This window comes from Thamnophis sirtalis, unplaced genomic scaffold (assembly GCF_051295495.1).
Source record: "Thamnophis sirtalis isolate CommonGarterSnake01/CBP01778 unplaced genomic scaffold, rThaSir2_p1.2 scaffold_4, whole genome shotgun sequence".
NCBI lineage: Eukaryota > Metazoa > Chordata > Lepidosauria > Squamata > Natricidae > Thamnophis > Thamnophis sirtalis.
The window spans coordinates 48,947,955-48,969,368 of record NW_028261384.1 but is presented as its reverse complement, the minus strand read 5'-3'; the positions used below and the strand labels follow the sequence as shown (position 1 = coordinate 48,969,368).

Genomic DNA, 21,414 nt, shown 5'->3' with positions numbered 1-21,414 from the left:
GAACACGAGGAGGCCATCCAGTTTTACATTGCTTCGGGCCTGCATTTCCCCATGGTCCTGGGCTTGGCTTCGCTGCGGGTGCATGACCCTCAGATTATTGGGCCCAGAACCTGGTGATGTTCCCGTCCCTAAAATGTGTCGACCACACCCATCACGTCTATGCAGGCCAGGTGCTCAGTTTGTCCAGGGTCTCCTTGCCGCTGGACTTAGCGAAGTTTGCAGATGTCTTCACGAGTAGAATGCTGCCGCATCGGCCTTATGACTGCCCCATTGACTTGGTACTGGACGCAAAACTCCTTGTGGGTCATCTGTACTCCATGTCCAAGCCGGAGTTGGCCGCATTGCGGGACTTTCTGGACAAGAACCTCGCCCGGGGTTTTATCTGGCCCTTGTGTGTCTGCCCCGGTCTTGCTCATCAAAAAGAAGACCGGGGATCTGAAACCATTGCGATTATTGTCACTTGAGTGCCATCACAGTGCACAACCATTACCCACTGCCCCTGATTCCTGAGTTGTTGGAGCGGCTCCAGGAGGCCATGGTGTTCACGAAACTGGACTTCCGTGGCATTTATAACTTGGTCCGAGTCCGGATGGGGAACGAATGGAAGACGGCCTTCGGCACCCAGTATGGACATTTTGAGTACACAGTCATACCGTTCGGATTAACCAATGTCCCAGCAGTTTTCCAGCACTTTATTAACAATATCTTCCAGGACCTCTTGGATCAGTTTGTTGTCATTTACGTGATGACATTTTGATTTACTCGACTTCTCGGAAGGATCATCTGCAGCACCTACACCTGGTCCTGCAACGACTCCGGGAGCATTGTTTGTTCGCAAAACAGAAGAAGTGTCAGTTCTGGCAGGCTACCATTGAGTTCCTGGGGCACCGTATCTCCCCTGAAGGAATTGCTATGGAGCCGGGCAAGGTAGAGACATTGCGCAGTTGGAAACTTCCTCGGTGAGTGAAGGATGTCCAGCGACTCCTCAGGTTGGGCGCGGTGTTACTGCAGACTCACGCCCCTGATGGTACCTGTTTCCCTTGCACTTTCTTCTCATGGAAATGCAGTCCTTCCAAGTGCAATTACACCATCTGGGAGAAGGAGTTACTGGCCATTAAGGTGGAATTTGAGGCCTGGAGGCATCAACTGGCGGGGGCCAGCCATCAAGTCGAGGACCGGATGGACCATAGGAATCTAGAGTTCCTGACAATGGCGTGCAAGTTGAACCAGCGCCAGATCTGGTGGTCTCTGTTCTTTGCCTGGTTCAACTTCAGAGTGACCTACATCCCGAGTGCACAAAACCAAAGGGTGGATGCCCTGTCCCTGAAACTGGAGTACTCTGACACTGCAGATTTGCTTCCACCCCGGACAGTTTTGCCTGTCAAATCCTTCACTGCAGTTCATGAGCCCATGGACTTATGGTCTCGGATATGGGGTGTGCAGTGGTGCAATGAATGGGTGGAGCAATGGAGGGCAGAGGTAGGGCTCGCCTCCCCATGGACCTTCAACAATGAACTCTTGAGATACTGGGACTGGCTCTATGTGCCCACGGAGCCCCTCTGGTGACTTATTCTCTCCCAGTGTCATGACAATCTGGTGGCGGGACATTTTGGCCTTTTCAAGACTTTGAACCTGGTCTCCCGTACTTTCTGGTGGCCCCGCTTGCGACACAATGTACAGATGTACGTCACCTCTTGTGTACAGTGTCGGCAGGCAAGTCAGTGACAGGAGGTCCTCCAGGCCTGCTTCAGCCATTGCTGATCCCGGACAGACCCTGGGGAGCCATGTCCATGGACTTTCTGACAGAACTGCCTCCGTCTTCGGGGTTTACCACGGTCCTTGTGGTGGTGGACATACTCACAAAGATGGTACATTTCATCCCATGTCAGAGATTGCCGATAGCCCATGCCAGCATCCGCATAGTCATCCAGCACGTTTTCTGGCTACACACGGCCTACCCAATCGGGTCGTGTTGGACTGTGGGATGCAATTCATGGCCCAATTCTGGAAAGGGCTGATGGAGGCTCTGGACATCCAGGTTTGTTTGTCCTTGGTGCACCATCCTGAAACCGATGGAGGGATGGAGAAGGTTATTTGGATCTTGGCACAGTACCTGTGCTGTTTCGTGAATCAGCAGCAGAACAACTGGGCGGAGTACCTGGCTGTGGTGGAGTTTGCGTTTAAAAACATGTAGCATACCTCCACTTGGACGATGCCCTTCATGGCTAACATCGAGTATCACCCTTGCTTTTTCCCTCTTACCCCAGTCGAGTCCCTGGTCCCTGCAACACATGACTTCCTCTCAGAGCTCCAGGCAGTCCACCAAGTGGTGCGCCACTATCTGAAGCGAGCTAAGGAAGACTACAAGAGGGTGGCAGATAAGTCTCAGCATGAGGTGCTGGAGTTGGCTGTGGGGGATCACGTGTGGCTGTCCATGTGGCATCTTCCATCCTATCAGCCAGCTAATAAGTTGGACTACTGGTATCTTGAGCTGTTCCTGGTGAAGACCGTCATCAACCCAGTGGCCTATCGCCTGACCCTGCCATGCTCGAAGCGAGTGCACCCGGTGTTCCATCATTTGCTCCTGATACCTGAGTGGTCGGCTTATCCTCTCCGCCAACTGTCTCCACCCCAGCCATCAGCGCATGAGGTGGAGAAGCAACTAACACCCGAAGTGGCCTGGATTCGGGACTCGGGTTGGCTAAAGGGACGATTCCAGTACTTAGTGGAATGGAAGGACGATGGGTCGGACGGGGGGACTTGGGCCGATGCAATGGATGTGCATGCCCCTGCTTTCTTGCAGGCCTACCAGGCCCGTTATCCCTCGAGGCCGCACCCTGAGCATCAGACCCAGGGCAAGAGCCTTGCAGTGAGCGATATTGTTGTAGCCCAGCAGGACGGTTGAGCTGCTGATGGATTCAGATAGCGAGAAACCATATGAGTCTGCTGGGAAAGATGTGGAGGACCATGGGCAGGGTTCAGACTCAGAGCAGGGACCAGAGAGGTTGGTTGGCCACCAAGAGGCACCTGAGGCATGGAGCAGTGGGGAGGATTCAAGGCAGTTTGTTCCTAAGACAAAGAAGGGCGGAGAAACGGAAGCAGCAGTTGTGGAGGCAGACTCAAAGTCGATAATTAAGCCCAGGTGGTTGTGGCTTGGCCCCTCCCAAGAGAGTATATAAGTGAAGAAGTTGGGAGGGGTCATTTGCAGGACACAACCATTTGAAACAGTATTGGAATACTCTGTCTTGTATCTGTGCCTGTTGGATTTTGGGTTGCTGCCAACTAATTTTTGCATGTGAGTCTTGTCTCGGCCTTCAGCCAAAGGAGTTGATAAATCCGTGATTAAAGAGTGGCAAACAGCCAAGCCTGTGTCTGGGTGATTTGCAGGTCGGAGGGGGGTCAAAACTACCAAGTATCTTCTTAAAATGTATGTTGTTCCAAGTAGCGCAGTTTTTTTGCAGTTCTGCTGGTATTATTGCAGGAAGCTGCAATTTCTTGATGTACTTCGTAAAATTCTTGGACATGGTACCAAGTGCTCCAATGACAGTGGGTATCACTGTTATATGTTTCATCCATAGCCATGTAGTTTCGATGGCCAGGTTGAGATATTCCATGATTTTTTTCCAGTTCTTTTTCTTTGACTCTGGCATCTCCTGGTACAGCGATATCAATAAACTACATGCTTCGGCCCTTAACAGCCATGATATCTGGCATGTTGTGTTCCAAATGACAATCCGTCTGTATTCGAAAGTCCCACAAGATCTTCACTGTCTCATTTTCAGTAACTTTTTCCACTTTATGATCCCATGGTTTTTTGGATACAGGTAGGATTTTTTTCCCATAGTGACCAGTGGATTAATTTAGCAACTCGATCATTGTAATCCGTTTGCGCAATTTTGCTGCACTCACATATTAAATGTGAAACAGTTTCAACTTCATCATTGAAAAGTCAGCAGTTTAGATTGTCAGTGGATTTTTATTTCTTTGCTTTCATGGCATTAGTTTGTAAAGCTTGTTCTTGAGCAGCAAGTATTAAACCTTCTGTTTCTTTCTTGATGGTTCCTCTCTTAAGCCATTCCCATGTCAAGTTGATATCACATTTCTCTTCAATGTTTTTCAAGTGCTGTCCATGCAAAGCTTTGGTTTTCCGTCAATTTAATCTGTCATCTAGCTATTTTTCCTTATATTCTGCCTTTGTTTCTGTTGTTTTTATAATGTTCTCCGTTTTCACAGCATGCAGCAATCTTTCTGTACTTTGGTTCACATAATCATTCAAACTTCATTTATCTTCTTCAACAATTTGATAGATTTGCAATAACCCTCTGTCCCCTATTCTTCTTGGCAGGTACAAGGTGTTGGTGTCACTTCATAGATGTTATTATAGGATTATTATCATTTAGTATCATTTTTTGACCTTTTAGCATGTACCGTATTTATCGGCGTATAACACGCACCGGCGTATAACACGCAGTCCCCATTTTAACACAAAAATTTGAGTAAAAATTTTTTTCATTAAAAATAAATGACTTGGAAGCTCGGAACTTAATGTTGGATTAAAATTTATAACATTAGAACATGAATTACTTCCCCACCCTCTTCTGTCACATCATTTTCCCCCCTCTGATCCCCCTGTACCACCTAATCCCCCCCCAGATCCACCTGTACAACCTAATCCCCCTGTACCACATAGTCCTGATACCACCTGTACCATATAACCCCACCCCCCATATCACATACTCTTTCCCCCTGCGCCACATAACAAGCCTGTAGCAGACTAGCAGACTCAGGTTACTCTTTAATTGCGCTGACGAGTAACGTCCTCAGCGTAACGTCAGGGACGTCACTCGTCAGAAGTACGGTGGCCTCGGAGGGTCCTGAGGAGCAGCCTTTAAAACAGCAGCGCGGGCGGCTGCGGACTCACAGCTGATTGGGAGAATGCCGGCGCGTACACTTGGGACCAGAGAGCAGGCGGGCGGGAAGGTAAGCACCCGCAATGATGGAGAAAAAATACAGGCAGCGGGCGGCTCTCTGGCCGCTGCGAGCCGCTGCTGCTAGGATGGGGTTAAATCAGGCAGCGGGCGGCTCTCCAGCCGCCGCTTGTTCAATGATGGGGTTAAAGCGAACAGCAGGTGGCTGGAGAGCTGCCGCCACTGCTGCAAGGTAGGGGTTATATCAGGCAGGGTAGCTGGAGAGCCGCCGACGCTGCCATGAAATGGATGCTGCACTTCTATGAGTATCATGGGCGCCGGTGAATCAGCTGGAGCAGGCAGTTTGGGACCCGGCGTATAACACGCAGTATCGGCGTATAACACGCAGGCAGGGTTTAAGCTTGCAATTTTAGTTTTAAAACTGCGTGTTATACGCCGATAAATACGGTATTTCCCCTGAATTGCTTTTTATTTTTATTTTTCCCTCTTCTTGTTTTGTTTGTTTATTTAGTTCTATCTTTTCCTTTGGTCTCTCAATTTTCTCCTCTATTTCCTGGGCTTTTTAAATCATTATTCATTATCCCCTGTGGAGCACTTTCTAACTTCCCATTTATGTTATTAAGTGCATTATCTCCCTGTGATTCCTTGTCATAATATCATAAATGCTTTGAAACATTGCTATTAATTCTTTTTGCAACCCTCTTATTTTCCTCTACTGAAACATCTTTTTTTTTATAAGTTAAAATATCAGTCAGTAGTTTGTCAATGTTTTATCACTTCCCCAGGATCTCAATTATTTTTTCCCCTCAGAAAGTTGAACTGGAAACCATTTACTCAATCCTGATGTTGCTCCTCTGGAAATAGAGTAATATGGTTATTTATATCCCACAGTTAGCCAATTTCGCTCTTTTTAGGTAATCCAGGAAAATTTCCAAACGTCTCCTTAAGTCCCTGCTATAAGTTAAATCATAGCTCCAGATATTTAAAAGTCACTTTACTTAGTTTTATTTTCAATATTAGAGCTACAGTAGTCATGGAATAGATAAGTATAAAACAATAGATAGCATAGCAGTCCTCCAGGTGTTATTTCCTCTTTCTCCTCTGTGTTGTTAGTACTTTTCTCAGGTTTGTACAAATATAATGTATTCCATTCACCAGTAGATGACGCCTTCTGTTTAATTTCAATGTTGCATAGATTGTAACAAGTTCTGTTGTATTTATTCAAACAAATAATCAAAATTCTGACAAACCATTCCAGCATTTTAAAATGCCTTATTGCCAATAAAAATTAGAGATCCAATCTTTCTGTGTTTTTAAAGGTTTCGCGCTCTCTTCTTAATATTCTTTTGTTTTCTTTTGGGTCTATGATTTTTCTCTCTGTAATTGCCCCTTAAACAAACTCTTCAAAGAGTCCCTTTTCCAGAATTTATTTTCTTTAGGATAGGTTTCAGGTAAAAAAAGTCACCTCATCAAGTTCCAATTAATCCACACCACTTCAGCACCGTTTGTTTCTTTGGCTGCTCCAGCTTCACGACAGCCATAATGGCTGCCTCTCTTCTTCATCGTCGGCTGAGAGGGAATTAGCCCTCCCTCTGAAACCTGTAGGGCACCCCTCCACTCTTTATCACCCCTACAGGGTGACTTTAGTCCCTTATGGGGCCCTCCAATGAAGGGAGTTCACAGAGCCCCACTTTTCTTGTCCGATAGTGCCATGACATCAACCGGAAGTCAAAAGCATCCTTTATTTATGAGGCTGTCATTCTGCTTCTGGAATTTACAATTTGCATTTTTTTTTAAAATTACCTGTATTTATTTTGTAATCTAAAATTATGACTTTGATTCTCCTGAGCAGATTTTGCTCAAAATATTCTATAAATCTTTGGCTATTTCTTTCTTTCTTTCTTTTTCTCCCCTCTCTCTTTCCTCATTTCCCTTTCTCTCTACCTCTCTTTCTGTCTCTGATGTGGCTCTTGTATTGGTTGAGAACTCTAATAAACACCTGCATCAATGCTTGATCTTACTAACCTTAGAGTTGCTTTCTTTGTCTAAAGATTCATCAGTCAAGATGATGTTTCCTAAGTATTTGAAGTATTCACATTTGTTAGCTGGGTGTCATTAACAGTGATTTTTGGTTCTATTGGTTTGGTTTGGTATTAGGCATGGGCTGGTGAAGTATTTTAATATTTCTGTTCAGGCTTATAGTCAGACCAAAGAGCAACTTCAGAGAATTTGTTCGTCATCAACTGTGGATTGTGGTCTCTGTGTGCCAAATATCAAAATAATAATTTCAGTGTATTCTTTTTAAGTGATTTGAAATGACCAAATAAAACCAGTATGAAAAATAAGAAAACTAAAAATTGTAACTATCTATTAGAAATTATAGCAATAGCAATAGCAGTAGACTTATATACCGCTTCATAGGGCTTTCAGCCCTCTCTAAGCGGTTTACAGAGAGTCAGCATATTGCCCCCAACAATCTGGGTCCTCATTTTACCCACCTCGGAAGGATGGAAGGCTGAGTCAACCCTGAGCCGGTGAGATTTGAACCGCTGAACTGCTGATCTAGCAGTAGCCTGCAGTGCTGCATTTAACCACTGCGCCACCTCGGCTCAGTTGAACTAAATTGAACTACAAAGGAAAATTTACATGTGTCTAGGAAGAATCTATTACAGGTAGTTCTCGATTACAACAGTCATTTAGTGACTGTTCGAAGTAACAGCAGTGACTTATGACCACTACAATTTTATCACAGTTACAACCTTTGCAGCATTCCCATGATCATGTGATCAAAATTCAGATGCTTGGAAACTGGTTCCTATTTATGACTGTTGCTGTGTCTCAAGGTCATGTGACACTATTTTGTGAGCTTCTGACAAGCAAAATCAACGGGAAAGACAGATTCACTTTAATAACTGATACACTAACTAACTGCAGTGATTCACTTAACAACTGAAGCAAAAAAGGTGTAAAATGGGACAAAACTCACTTAACAAATGTGTCACCTAACAACATAAATTTTGGGCTCAGTTGTGGTTGTAAGTCGAGGACTACCTGTACTGAAAAACTACTCTCTTGCTTTTCTTAAGAGCATTAATTGTAGTAGCAAGAAATATATCTTTTAATATCCTGCCTTTGATAGATATACATATTTGTTGTGTTAACAAACAGCTATTATCTAGAAATGGGTTTGAAAATAGGACAGAAAGTAGTGTCATTCATAAAGTAATAATGTACCAACTATTAAATTATTGGTCTTAGTCAAACTTCTAGTACTGAACAAGGTGAAGTTTATTTTAGTAATCAGAGTGTGATGGAATTAAAATGTTTATGAGCCTTGATAAATTCTTTTCCACATCAGTTGCTATTTATTTACTTGTTAGTTAATATCTCATATTTCCTTTAAAGAGGTCAAAGCAGCATTACAAAGGTATTACAGAATTTCAGAAGATTCTGTTCTATCTGTGCTGTAATTCATTTATCAAGAATGATCAAGTTTATTAGCTAAAATCAAGACACTGAAGTAGATAGCTGAGAATGTTTATATTTATTTAATACTTTTTAAGAGGTTATATACTATAGTTGTACTTGCTCTTTCTCTGTCTGGATACGTGCACATTCTCTGAGCTATTGACACTGTCCAGGCATCCAACATTGGAGGTCTCCTGAATCTATTCAGGCAGAACAAATACACTTGACAATAGGAGCTAGACTAAAGTGCAGTCTAACAGCTTAATTCATGGGGGTGGGGGGATCACATACATTCATTTACTTTTTTAGGAGATCATCATATCACAAAGTTTTAGAATCCCTAATATGTACAGTTCATCCCCTCAAAATTACATATGTTCATATTACATATTAGCTTCTGCTAGGTTTGAGTCTCCTTGGCATGCTTTGTTTTTTATCATGAGCCTTTAGATATTGAACTATATTTCTTATATCTACCATTGGCCACGCTGCCCACAGCTGTTGGGCACCGTAGCTGAGTAATATATGGAAAACTACAGGTTTCCTACTCCTATTTTAAATGATAAAAAGTTTGTCATGTTTCTCATTCTGATGTGTAAAACAATTACATCATGGATCTGTTACACAAAATTGATATATTGAATATAAGGAATAATTTTCCTCTTGAAGATTAACCTACAGTTTCCATTCATGTTGAAAAACTAATATTTGGCTAGAATGGTACAGTCCAGTGGAGAAACAGAACATTTTGTGGTCCTCTACAACATTCTGCTTCCAGAATAATGTACATATCTATTATTTTCCTATTTTGCCCATGAAAGCCAGCAGGATGACCTTGTGCAGTCACTCTCTCTAGGCCCAACTCACCTTACAAAGTTGCTGTTGTGGGAAATAGGAGGAAGATGTCTTGGATACATTGAATTATTTATAAAAATAATAAAGACAGGATGCAAATAAGTAAAATTAAAGTAAAAAGTAAGCAAACATTTAAAATGGAATTTTATGTATTACTTATCTTCATAAGAATACATATATGAAATATACAGGGCCATCTACTCACTTTCCATGACTCTAGGTGGCTTACAAAATATAAAAGTCTTAATATACAGAGTAAAATAATAACCCCTACCCCTAATTCAAACTTTACTTAGAAATAAATACATTATTTGGATCATGGCTCAGAACCTACTTTTAAAAGTTTTCTTGCTATAGGGCAGCAGTAATGGATGATTGCTAATTTTCTAATGGTTCACTGTGATATAGGATTTATTTAAGTATTCTAAAGTACATTTTGCTTTATTTCATGATTGTTCCAGGGAATTCCAGTAAAATTACAAAATTCTTGTAATTGCATGATCCACATTGGTGGTTAGATGCACATTTTAAAGTTTAAAAATAATACCTTTTTGGTGAATTTTGCAAAAGGCCATCATTTAGGTAATAGCTAATTTTAACACTTAATAAGCTTTCATTGTTTTCCAGAAAAATAACTTGTTTGGCAATTTTGGTACTAATGCACTTTTTATTTATTAACTTTCACATTTGCTTTTAGAAAGCTGTCATAATTGTTATGTAATCATGCCTATTTCTAGGTAAAGTATTTTAAATATGCTTTTTTATTCTAATTTTAGGGCTCTTAGCATCACCACAATCTGCACCTGGTAATTTGGATATTGGAAAAAATGGAGAATTTAAAATTAGTGGAACAGGAGGGAGTAGAGAAAACAGTACGGTTGACTTCAGCAAGGTAAAGTTTTAAGTTTTTAGAGAACACATAGTTTTGTGCATTTCTCTTCAAAATATACTTGTTTGCACTTGTATAATCTAAACTCTAAAATAAAGTTCTAGAATAAATTAGTAGAAACTATAGGTATATTTTAGTAATTACCTAAAAATAGAGTATCAGTTATAGACACTTTGGTATAATGCTTAAAAACAAAAGACATCAGGGGATTAAGTTCTAGTTTCACTTGAAGAATGAAGCCAACTGGGTGACTTTGGGATAATCACTTCAAAACGTTTCTGAAAATATTGCTAAGAAAACTTCAAGAGTTCAAGAAAATCACCAATGTTCAAGGTTGACATTTATTTCTACATACATACATACATACATACATACATACATACATACATAGGCTGTGCCATTTTTGTTGTTATGTTATGTTATGTTATGTTATGTTATGTTATGTTATGTTATGTTATGTTATGTTATGTTATGTTATGTTATGTTATGTTATGTTATGTTATGTTATGTTATGTTGTTATGTTGTTATGTTGTTATGTTATGTTGCTATTTATCACTTATTTTATAAATTCTACATTATTGCTTAAACATGTTATTTTATTTTACACATTGTAAGCTGAGAGTCTACTGGGTATAGTAGGATATGTGAAAGAGGAAAGCGGATGGAGAGGAAGGTGGAGTCAGGGTTAAGTTGGTGAGTGGAAGATTCCAGACTGATGTGGTTACTTACTAAAATGGGACAGTAGCAATATAGATAAGAATTTAACGCTATAATAATTAGATATGAGGCAGTCTCTAACGCTCCTCTTCAAAGAGAATAATGGTGTGAAAAAATTGTTAAAGATCTGAAATCTGACTAGGTTAGAAATTCTGAATTAGCAGTCAGTGTACCCTAAGCAGTCTACCATCAACCATGGAAGCTCAGTGGTTGATTTTTGATCAGTTATATTATTTCAACCCAACCTCTCTCTCAAAGTTGTTTGCGAGAAAATAATGGAAGGAGTGCTAGTATATTGTCTTGAGGTCTTAAACCAGAGCCTGGATATATCACAAATAAATCGATAAAATGTGGAACTTCATAAAAGCTCTAGTATAAAATTGTAGAAGGTTGTAAATGTCTTTCAAGCTAATTTGCTATTTTAATAGTATTTCATTTATTGTTGTTGTTATTTTTCAGTAGCCATAATAGTTAAAGGCAACAGCAAAAGCACAACCCACCTTGCAGAATTAAGGTTCACTATCTTTTCTTTTATGTTGCAGCTTCCTTTTATTCTTGATTATCATGTGAGGGCCATAATTAGGGTGGCAACAAAGGCAAATTGAAATATATTGTAGAAATATATGCATGGATCTTGTGCTATTGTTGTTTTTATTGATTAAATATGTATGCCACCAAATCATCCAAATTCTTGGGGAGTTACCACAACATTAAATATAATAACATATTTATGATAACAATCCCACCTAATTTTTAACAATTAACATTATTAATTGAAACTATTCCTATCAGATTTCTTAAGATTTCCTGGTTAAAACACTTTTCAAATGCTTTTTTCAAATATTAGGTACTGCTGTTAATTATTAGTCTTAGTAATGTTATTTTCTATTTTAAAGATTCACTATATATGTATTTTAGTTACTAGAGCAGGGCTGTCAAACTCACAGCCTGTAGGCCTGATGTCTCATGCGCTGACCATACCCATACCCGATTTAGCAAAGGGGAAAAAAGTCACAATACATCATGTGATGATGCAAATTTGACACTCCTGTACTAGAACAATACATTTATGACTTGTCCAGTCATATTCTGATGCATAATAAAATTGTTATTTTATAGATAATCCTCAAATTATGATGATAATAGAGTCTGCGTATTACAGTTATAAAATGTTGCAGTCATTAAGCAAGGCACCAATGTGATCGCCTTCCTCAATAGTCACTGTCCTGACCATCTCAAATGTGGCTCCTAAGCAATTGCATAGGTAGGTTGAGCAGAGTGAGAGAGCTGCTTGCGGAAAAAGGGTAGGCAGCTGCTCTACTCCTTAGCATGAGCTACAGAATTAGGTCTTTTTCTCCTGCCTGGAACAGGACAGTGCATTGTGCAAAGCAAAGCTGTCCCAGCTTCACTTCTCCCAGCAGTCTGTTGTTTCTGGGCTAGAGAAAAAGAGAGAGAGAGAGCAGCTTGTGACCTAACCCTGTCAGCTTCTCTGTTGACCTGTAAATGGTGATCACATGATTGTGGAGGGCTTGGTAACCCTTTGTAAGTATGAATGGGTTGCCAAGGGCCCAGATCACAATTACATGGCCCATAACTTAGCACTGGTTGAATGTCCATTCAGTGCCATTGTTATGTCAAACAGTTGCTGGATCTATATTTGTAAGTCATGGACTATCTGCATAAGCTTTTTATTACTAGGCTTAGTAATACTAAAATCATTGACTTTTCCTTCTGTGTAGTGGGCTATAAGATTTATAGAAGTGTCTGTATCATGTCATTGAAACTTTGCTGTAGCATAGACATAGCCCATTTTAGATGTATATACAGAATCCTGACTGGAGTACCTCAGCTAACATTGTCACTTCCAGGTATAATATGAATAGAGTGCATTTAGAACTATAAGTGGGGTAGAACCTTTGTTTAAATGGATAGACTATTGTAGGTTGAAGGACCAAGTACAGAGTTAAAACCTGTATGTTTCCCTTTTTATTGAATAATCTACACAGAATTGCTTCCTTTAGTACAGGGGTCACTAACCCCTGGGCCACAGTCCAGTACTGGTCTGTGGCATGTTAGGAACTGGCCTGCACAGCTGGAGGTGAGTAGCAGGCAAGTAAGCAAAACTGAAAACTTGTCCATGAAAAAATTGTCTTCAAGAAACTAGTCCCTGGTACAAAAAAAGTCGAGGACTGCTGCTTTAGTGTAAATAATGTTAACTTGTAATGAAGTTATTATTTGTATAATATAGTATTTCTCCTTTCAATATTTTGGTTCCAATATATAACTCAGGAAAATGATGTAATTTTGCTTAAAAGTTCTCTTAACAAAACAAATTTATATGATAGTTTAACCATGGCAAATGCCACTATTCTAGCTCCTCTGTCACAGCTTTTATATTTTTAATTGGCCTGTTCTTCTCTGCACCTGCCTTGTCTGCTGTTGGGCAGGATTCTGCCTCCTGGCACTGTAGTTGTGGCACACTTGGTGTGGGACTCAAGAGGCCAGCTGTAAGTGTTTATTTTCTAGATAGCTGTGTAACTTGTGTGTTAGTTTCAGTGATTTTTGTGTTTCTGTCTTTATGTGAACCAATAGTTTGTATAATGCTATATATTATGTTGGTGAATTTTTATAATTATATACACAGTTCCCATGGGTAATTTGAAGAACACTACTGTATAAAGAATGAATTCTCCATAAATATTCTTTTTTAAATTGAATTTAAAAAATGAAGCAATTGTGTATATAATTACATTGATTTAGTGAAATTTGTAGCTATTTAATATAAAATCATGTTATTCCCAAGATATAATTTTAGTAAGTTTTTGTGATTGTATATTTTAACATAGTTATGAAACACAGTATTTGTACATATGGTTATATTAAAATGTTATTAAGCTTCATAACATACATGACACCTCAATAATACAGTATATTTTGCTTGTCACTTATTTATAAATGTCAGTTTAAAAATGCTTTAGAATATTTTAATATACTATTAATCATTCTTTGAAAATAGGTGGATATGAACTTTATGAGGAAGATTCCAATAGGTGCAGAGGCATCAAATGTGCTTGTGGGAGAAGTGCATTTTTTGGAGAGACCAATTATTGCTTTTGTGAGGCTGTCTCCAGCTGTTCTTCTCACTGGTCTCACAGAGGTTCCTGTTCCCACACGGTAAAATAAAAATATAATATAGTAAAACTTTAATTCTCTGTATTATTTTTAATCTATATTATTTAATTTAACATTTTTTTTCTTAGAAAGAAAAAGAGACTGCTGTCTCTGTTGTGAGTTTATCATGCTGGTTTAAAAGCTTGTATGCAGATTCTATCTTATGTTGATTTAAAACCTCTTTAATTTCATAGTTCATACTTATTTTTATTATTTTTTATTTTTAAACATAAAAGACAACATATAAAACTCTCATCCATTACATACAGCATGTCATTTGGTTACAAGCGTTTGTGCATCCATATTTTCAATTATATATACAATCACAAAATTTCCAATATAACTAAGTACCTCACTGTCATTGTACATCATATATTCAATTACGGTTAATATTTCTTTCTTTTCAGCAAACCTATTTATCAACAAAATATTTTTATAATATACATCACTACTAAGAGTTATGCATAATATCACCAATCATCTATCAAATGTACATAGATTCATTATTATCCTTATCCTTCAATTTAAAACAAAATATTCTAAATTGTTCAATTCATATATATGTCAGTCTTTCATTGTATCGTTATTAATCTATTTAACAACATGATTGTATTATCACTTATCTCCTTCAATTGAAACATAAAACATTTTTCATTTCCAGGTTTTTTTTTTATCAAGCCACTGATAAAACAAATCCCATATATTATACAATTGCTCATCTTCTTGTTCTCTAATTTCAAATGTCAATTTACTCATTTCAGCACACTTCATTATCTTTCGAATAACTTCCTCTTGTTTTGGTATTGTTTCATTTTTCCAATTTTTTGCAAATACGATTCTAGCTGCTGTAAACATTTTGTTTACAATCAGATATTTCAAGTCTTTATTGTAAGTTTCTGGTATGATTCCCAATAAAAAAAATCTCTGGTTTAAGGTCTATGTGTTTGTGTATCATTTTCTCCAACCACATGTGAATTTTAGTCCAGTATCTTTTGGCTTCAGTGCAAGTCCACCACATGTGGTAATATGAGCCCGGTGTCTGATGACATTTCCAATGCTTTTCCGATTTATTCTTGGACATTCTTGCAATTCTCGTTGGGGGTAGATGCCACCTGTAAAACATCTTATACAAATTTTCTTTATATGCAGTTGACATTGTCATTTTATAATTTTGAGACCACAATTTCTGCCATTTCTCTAACTCAATCCCATGTCCAAAATTTCCCCCCAAGCTATCATAGTTTTGTTAACTTGTTCCTCTTGTAGTTTAACCTCTAATAAATATCCATATAGTTTTTTAATTACTTTTCAGCAGTACCTGTTAAAATTTTGTCTAGCTCAGTCATTTTGTTGTAAAGACCTTTTGATTTTCTATCTTCATTATATCAAGAGTGTATCTGCACATATGAATACCAATTCATTTCTATTCCTTCTTGTTTCAACTCTTGCATAGATTTCAGTTCACCTTCTGCGTTCAATATTTCAACATATTTAACTGTTTGTTCCTTTTTATATGTTATTGGATATGAAAATGCTTCAATGGTTGATATCCAGACTGGAGTTTTTAAGTAATGTAATTTTTTAACTTTTCCCAATTTAATAGCAAAGCTTCCCTTATATAATGTCTTCTAAAATAACCATGTGCTTTAGTTCCCTTATACCATAAAAAAGCATGCCATCCCAACAGTAAATCATGATCCTCTACATTCAATAAGCTAGAGGTTTTTTTTTAGTGTTAGCCACTCCTTAATCCACATTAGATTTGTTGCTTGATATTTTAACTCCCAGTCAGGTAAGGCCAATCCTCCTCTTGTTCTAGCATCTTGTAGCAATTTGAGTTTTATTCTTGCTTTTTCCCCTTGCCAGATAAATTTCAAAACTATTTTGATTAGATCTTCAAAAAAGTTCTTGCTTAATCTGATTGGGATTGTCTGGAACAGGTATACGATTCTGGATAAAATGTTCATTTTAATTGTAGAGATTCTTCCTATCATTGATAGTTGTAGGTTTTCCCATTTCATCAAATTAGTCGCAATTTGCTGCTTCAGTCTAATATAATTGTCCTCCTTAAGAGTGCTACATCTAGCTGATAGGTATTTCCCCAAGTATTTAACCTTGTTTGTGACTTGAATCTGCAAAACTTCTGCCAACTCTTCCTTTTGTCTTAATGGTATGTTCTTTGTCAAAATCTTTGTTTCATCTTTGTTTATTTTCAAGCCTGCTACTTTTCCGTACTCCTCTATTCTTTCTAACAATTTGAATGCTGTCTCTAATGGGTCTTCAAGAATAAAAATGAAATCATTTGCAAATGCTTGTAGCTTGTATTCTTTTTAAATTTTCATTCCTTTTATTTCTTCTTCTTCTCTGATCTTTCTTTTTAAAACTTCTAATGTTAAGATAAAAAGTAACGGTGATAGTGAGCAGCCTTGTCCTGTACCTCTCTTTATTTCAATGGAGTCTGTCAGTTCTCCATTTACCATTATCTTTGCTGTTTATGATATACCATTTGTATGTTTTGAATAAATTTCTTATCAAAATTCATCTGTTCCAATTGTAAGAACATAAATTGCCAATTCATGTTATCGAAAGCCTTCTGTGCATTAAGAAACATCAAAGCCATTTGTTTTTTGGGATGGGCCTCATAATACTCCAAAGTATTCAAAATCATTCTCATATTGTCTTTAATTTGTCTCTTTGGTAAAAACCATTTTGATCAGAGTGGATAAAACTATTTAGGTATTTTTTAAGTCTCTCTGCCAATATAAATGCAAACAACTTATAATCTGAATTTAATAAAGAAATTGAGCTATAGTTCTTGGTTTGTGTTAAATCAGTCTCCTCTTTGGGTAGCAATGCAATGTGTGCTTCTGACCATGATTTAGGTATTCTACTATCAGACATCACTTCATTCATAACTTCTAAGAGTGGGAGACACAAGGATTCTCCAAATGTTTCGTAGAATTCCACTGGGAATCCATCCAGTCCCGAGGCCTTTCCATTATTTTGTTTTGTGCTTCCGTTAGCTTAAGGTGACCAGACGTCCCGCTTTTGGTGGGACAGTCCCGCTTTTGAACAATTTGTCGCGCGCCTGCAGTGTTTTTAAAAAGTCCCGATTTTTCAGTCGGCCGTGCACGTGGCAAGAAAACACTGCGACACAGTGATTTCTACTGTCACAGGCTCTGGAAGCTGGGGAGGTCCTTTGCAGGTGGCTAGAACTGGGAATTAGTGGCGTGGGGTCAGGTCTGTGGAGCGGAGGGCTGATCCGGGCGAAGCGAGGTTTATTTTTTGAGGGGGGAAGTCCTGGCTCAGCTGCGGCTCCCGAGCGCCTTTGGCTGCGGCTCCGTTCCCCGAAATCCGAAGGGATCCCCCAAAGCCCCCAATGCTCAGTCCCGGGCCAAGCAGCTCAGCCGTTGGAAGTTTTTTTTTGCCCACTTCTCTTGGGCGCCGCTCTCCCTGCAGCCATGCCGGTCTTCTACACCCGCACCATTGAGAGCATCCTGGAGCTGGTGGCCCAGCAGATCTCCCACCTGGTCATCATGCACGAGGAGGGCGAGATAGACGGCAAGGCCATCCTGGACCTCACCACCCTGGTGGCCGCCGTGCAAGCCGCCGTCAGCAACCTGGTCTGGGTGAGCCGAGGGGAGACAGGCGGGGATCCGGTTGGGAGAGGCCGGTGATGGGGGTGGCTTTTGAAAGGGTTGGGGGGCATTGGAGGAAGGCAATTGGGGGAAGGCTGCTTTGCAACCGCCAGCGAAGTGCCGTCTAAACTTCTTGGTTCGCCCTCCCCGGCCCGGAGCAGACCATTCTCGGGAAAGCTGGGTTCTTCCTCCCTCCCTACCTTCTCTTCCCTTCCTCCTTTTTCCCTTTCTCCCTTTCGCCTCCCTCCCCTCTTTCCTTCCTTCCCTTTCTTCCTTCTTTCCTTCCTTCCTTCCTTCCTTCCTTCTTCTCCCTCCTCCCCTTCCTGCTTCCATCCTTCTTTCCTTTCCTATCTACCTTCGCATCCTTCCTTTCTTCCTTCTCCCTTCCTTCATCCTTCCCTCCTTTCCTTCCCTATCTACCTTTTGTTCCTTCTTTCCTTCCTTTCTTCCTTCTTTCTTCTCCCTTTCTCCTCCCTCCCTCCTTCTCTCCTTTTTTCCTTCCCTACCTTATCTTCCTTCTTTCCTTCCTTCCTTCCTTCCTTCCTTCCTTCCTTCCTTCTCCTGCTTCCCCTTTCCCTCCCTTCCTTCTTTCCTGCTTTCTTTCCTTCTCTACTTTCTTTTCCATTCCTTTCCTTGCCCTCCCTCCCTTTCTTCTTTCCTTCTTTCTTTTCTTCACTACCTCCCTACCCTTCCTTCCTTCTCCTCCCCTCCCTCCAGCCCAGAGGAGAAGCAGCTGCTTCTGGAACTTCCTGAGAAGTTTCCTTCTCTGCTTTTCTCCTTCTCAAATGCCTTCCAATGACTGGCCAAGCTCTCCTCCCCGGAGTCTCTTTTTTCTGCCTGGGAATGGAATGGGGGGGGCGTCAGCGGGAGCTTTGGCGGCTTCACCTCAGCCGCAGCGCCAGGCGGTAAATGTTTTAATCAAGAACTCCCTCCCGTCAATGGTGTCCCGCTTTACCAATTTTAAAATCTGGTCACTTTACATTAGCTCCATCCTCGTTATTTTATCTTCCAACATTGTTCTAGTTTCGTTGGTATCTGGGGAAGATTAGCATCCTGTAAATATTTTTAACTCCTCCCTCTTCTATTTTCTCTTGTTCATACAGCTTAGCATAATAGTCTTGTATAATTTTCTTCTTCTCCTCAGCATTTTCATACTGAATTTGTCCTTGCTCATCTCTTAGCTGCAATATTTTCTTTGCTTCTCTCTCTTTTTTCAGTTTGAATACCAAACATCTGCCTGGTTTATTTTCCTTTTCAAAGTAGTTTAATACCTCTATTTTTTGTGCCACTTCTTCCTTTTCCAGTAGATCCATTTTGTGTTTAATTGTATCCAAGGTGGCGCAGTGGTTAAATGCAGCACTGCAGGCTACTGCTAGATCAGCAGGTCAGCGGTTCAAATCTCACCGGCTCAGGGTTGACTCAGCCTTCCATCCTTCCGAGGTGGGTAAAATGAGGACCCAGATTGTTGGGGGCAATATGCTGACTCTCTGTAAACCGCTTAGAGAGGCCTGAAAGGCCTATGAAGCGGTATATAAGTCCACTGCTATTGCTATTGCTATTGCTATTTTTTATTTTAACATCATTTTTTGTGGAGATCTCTGTAACTCTTTTTCAAGTATTTTATAGTCGTTCTCTAAAGCTTTATGTGTTTGTCTTCTCTTTAAATTTCTCTTCCTTGTATAGTTTATTATCATTCTAGTAACAGCCTTCATTGTATCCCAAAGATTCTGCATTGATGTATCTTCTTTTCTATTTTCTTTAAAGAAAAAGGCCAGTTCTTTTTCCATTTTCTGTACAAAGTCTTTTTCTTTGAATATATTATTATTTAGTGTCCATCTAAATCTTGTCCTTTGGCCTTTCCATTTGATTGTAATTGCTTGTATGCAGATTCTATCATGTTGGTTTAAAACCTCTTTAACTTCATAGTTCATACTTAGAATACTTGAGTTCTCTTTAGTGGCAAGTATGGTAATAGTGGTAGTTGTATTTTTTATAGCATATATGAACAGCATAATGCGTATAGCATATACGTACAGTATAATGCGTAAACATTTACCAATACGACATATAAAATGTGTATCAAAATATAAAACTTTAGAGGAGTGAAATATTTAAAAACACAAGTGATGACTAAATTATGAATAAAATTAAATTATGTATGAGCAATTACTGGGGTGGCTAATCCTATGGCTGGAATGCAACTCAGAGAATTTCTAGTTGTTGTTGTTATATGTGCTATATTCAATAGTAAAATTTCTATTTGTCATTGACAGATATTACTGAATACTAATATTTGACTTTGCAACTCTTTTTCATAATTCCACAGTTTCCTTTTTCTGTTGCTGGGACCAGAAGGTAAAGCACCTCAGTATCATGAAATTGGTCGATCAATAGCAACACTCATGACTGATGATGTGAGTACTGCCGTTTATTACATATCCCCAAAATTATTTAAAATAGTCGAGTCAATATGCATTTTTACAATCGACTTAAATTTATAATGGTAAAGTACAATATATCATCTTATGCACAAATATTTATAGTACATACTCATAAGTGCATATTATTATCTTTTTTCTAGCAAGTGAAGAGATGAGGTGCTATCTTCAGGACTGTGTTTCTCCATTTCAGTTAGCTCAACGTCTTTGTTGGTATTGGGAGAAGCAGCTGGATATTTCTCATTTTTGGGATGTTAGACAAGTCAAAGTCTAGAAGTGTTGGCTTTCCATGATGGGAACAATCCTCTGGGATGGCTTCCTGCATGAAGTTGGATTACCTCTGATGTTATTCATCTCCTAGAAACAACTGAAGATGAACTTGTTTCAAATGGCATTTGGATGTTGATATTTGGTTTTGTGTTGGATTGTATGTGTCTTATGGTGATGTTATTTTCTTTTCATTAGCTAGACAGAATCCATGAAATTGCAGTGGGATATGAATTTGATAAAAAAAATTCTTTTGAATGAAACTATGTTTCATTCCTAAAGTGCAGTAGGAAGTAATAATTAATAAGTCAAATAAATTAAAAGAATATAATAAGAAAAGAAATTGAATTATACAGATTGTCCTCAACTTACAATAATTGAGCCCAAAATTTCTGTTGCTAAGTAAGACAGTTGTTGAATGAACTTTGCCCCATTTTATGACCTTTCTTGTCACATTTGTTAGTGAATCAATGCAGTTGTTAAGTTAGTAACACAGTTGTTAAGTGAATCTGGCTTCCCCATTGACTTTGCTTGTTTGAAGGTGATAGAAGCTTATCATATTATCCTTGTACACTGCAAACATTATAAATATGAGTCAATTACTGAGGATCATAAGTGTGATAAATGGTCATAAGTCACTTTTTTCAGTGCCATTATAACTTCAAACAGTCACTAAATGGACTGTTGTAAGTTGAGGACTACCTGTATGTATTTTATACCAATGCTGTTCTTCATATCTCTCCACACCTTTGTTCTTATTAACTAACCTTATTTCTATAATATCTATGAACTTCTCTGTACATTGTCCTTCTTTTTAGTCTTCCCTTTTATTTAACCAATTCATTTTAATTTTTTTGCTTTGCAGTGTATATAATTTGACTATATGCCCAAATCACTGTGAAGTATTTACTTCTAGTAATTTTCATTTCATATTCAGTGCATTGTTCAATATTCATTAATTCTTACCTTATCCCGCTTTGTTCATCACACATAGGTTTTAAATGCCTTGTATATTAATGAGCAGAAGAATGCTACAATAAAG

The 21,414-nt window shown here is 39.0% G+C and overlaps 1 protein-coding gene across 9 annotated transcripts in view; it reads left to right on the top strand.

Annotated features, from left to right (window-relative positions):
• The window catches only part of SLC4A7 (solute carrier family 4 member 7), a 142,106-nt gene that overhangs the window by 73,236 nt on the left and 47,456 nt on the right, over positions 1–21,414 (top strand). For 7 of the 9 annotated variants that reach the window (XM_087712885.1, XM_014057075.2, XM_087712883.1 and 4 more), the window contains 4 exons: positions 10,028–10,143; positions 13,306–13,365; positions 13,875–14,032; positions 19,994–20,081. In XM_087712885.1, coding sequence (XP_087569011.1) covers positions 10,028–10,143; positions 13,306–13,365; positions 13,875–14,032; positions 19,994–20,081 — 422 coding nt within the window. The remainder of the gene's footprint in view (positions 1–10,027; positions 10,144–13,305; positions 13,366–13,874; positions 14,033–19,993; positions 20,082–21,414) is intronic. The other 2 variants (XM_087712886.1, XM_087712889.1) reach the window with 1 other exon arrangement.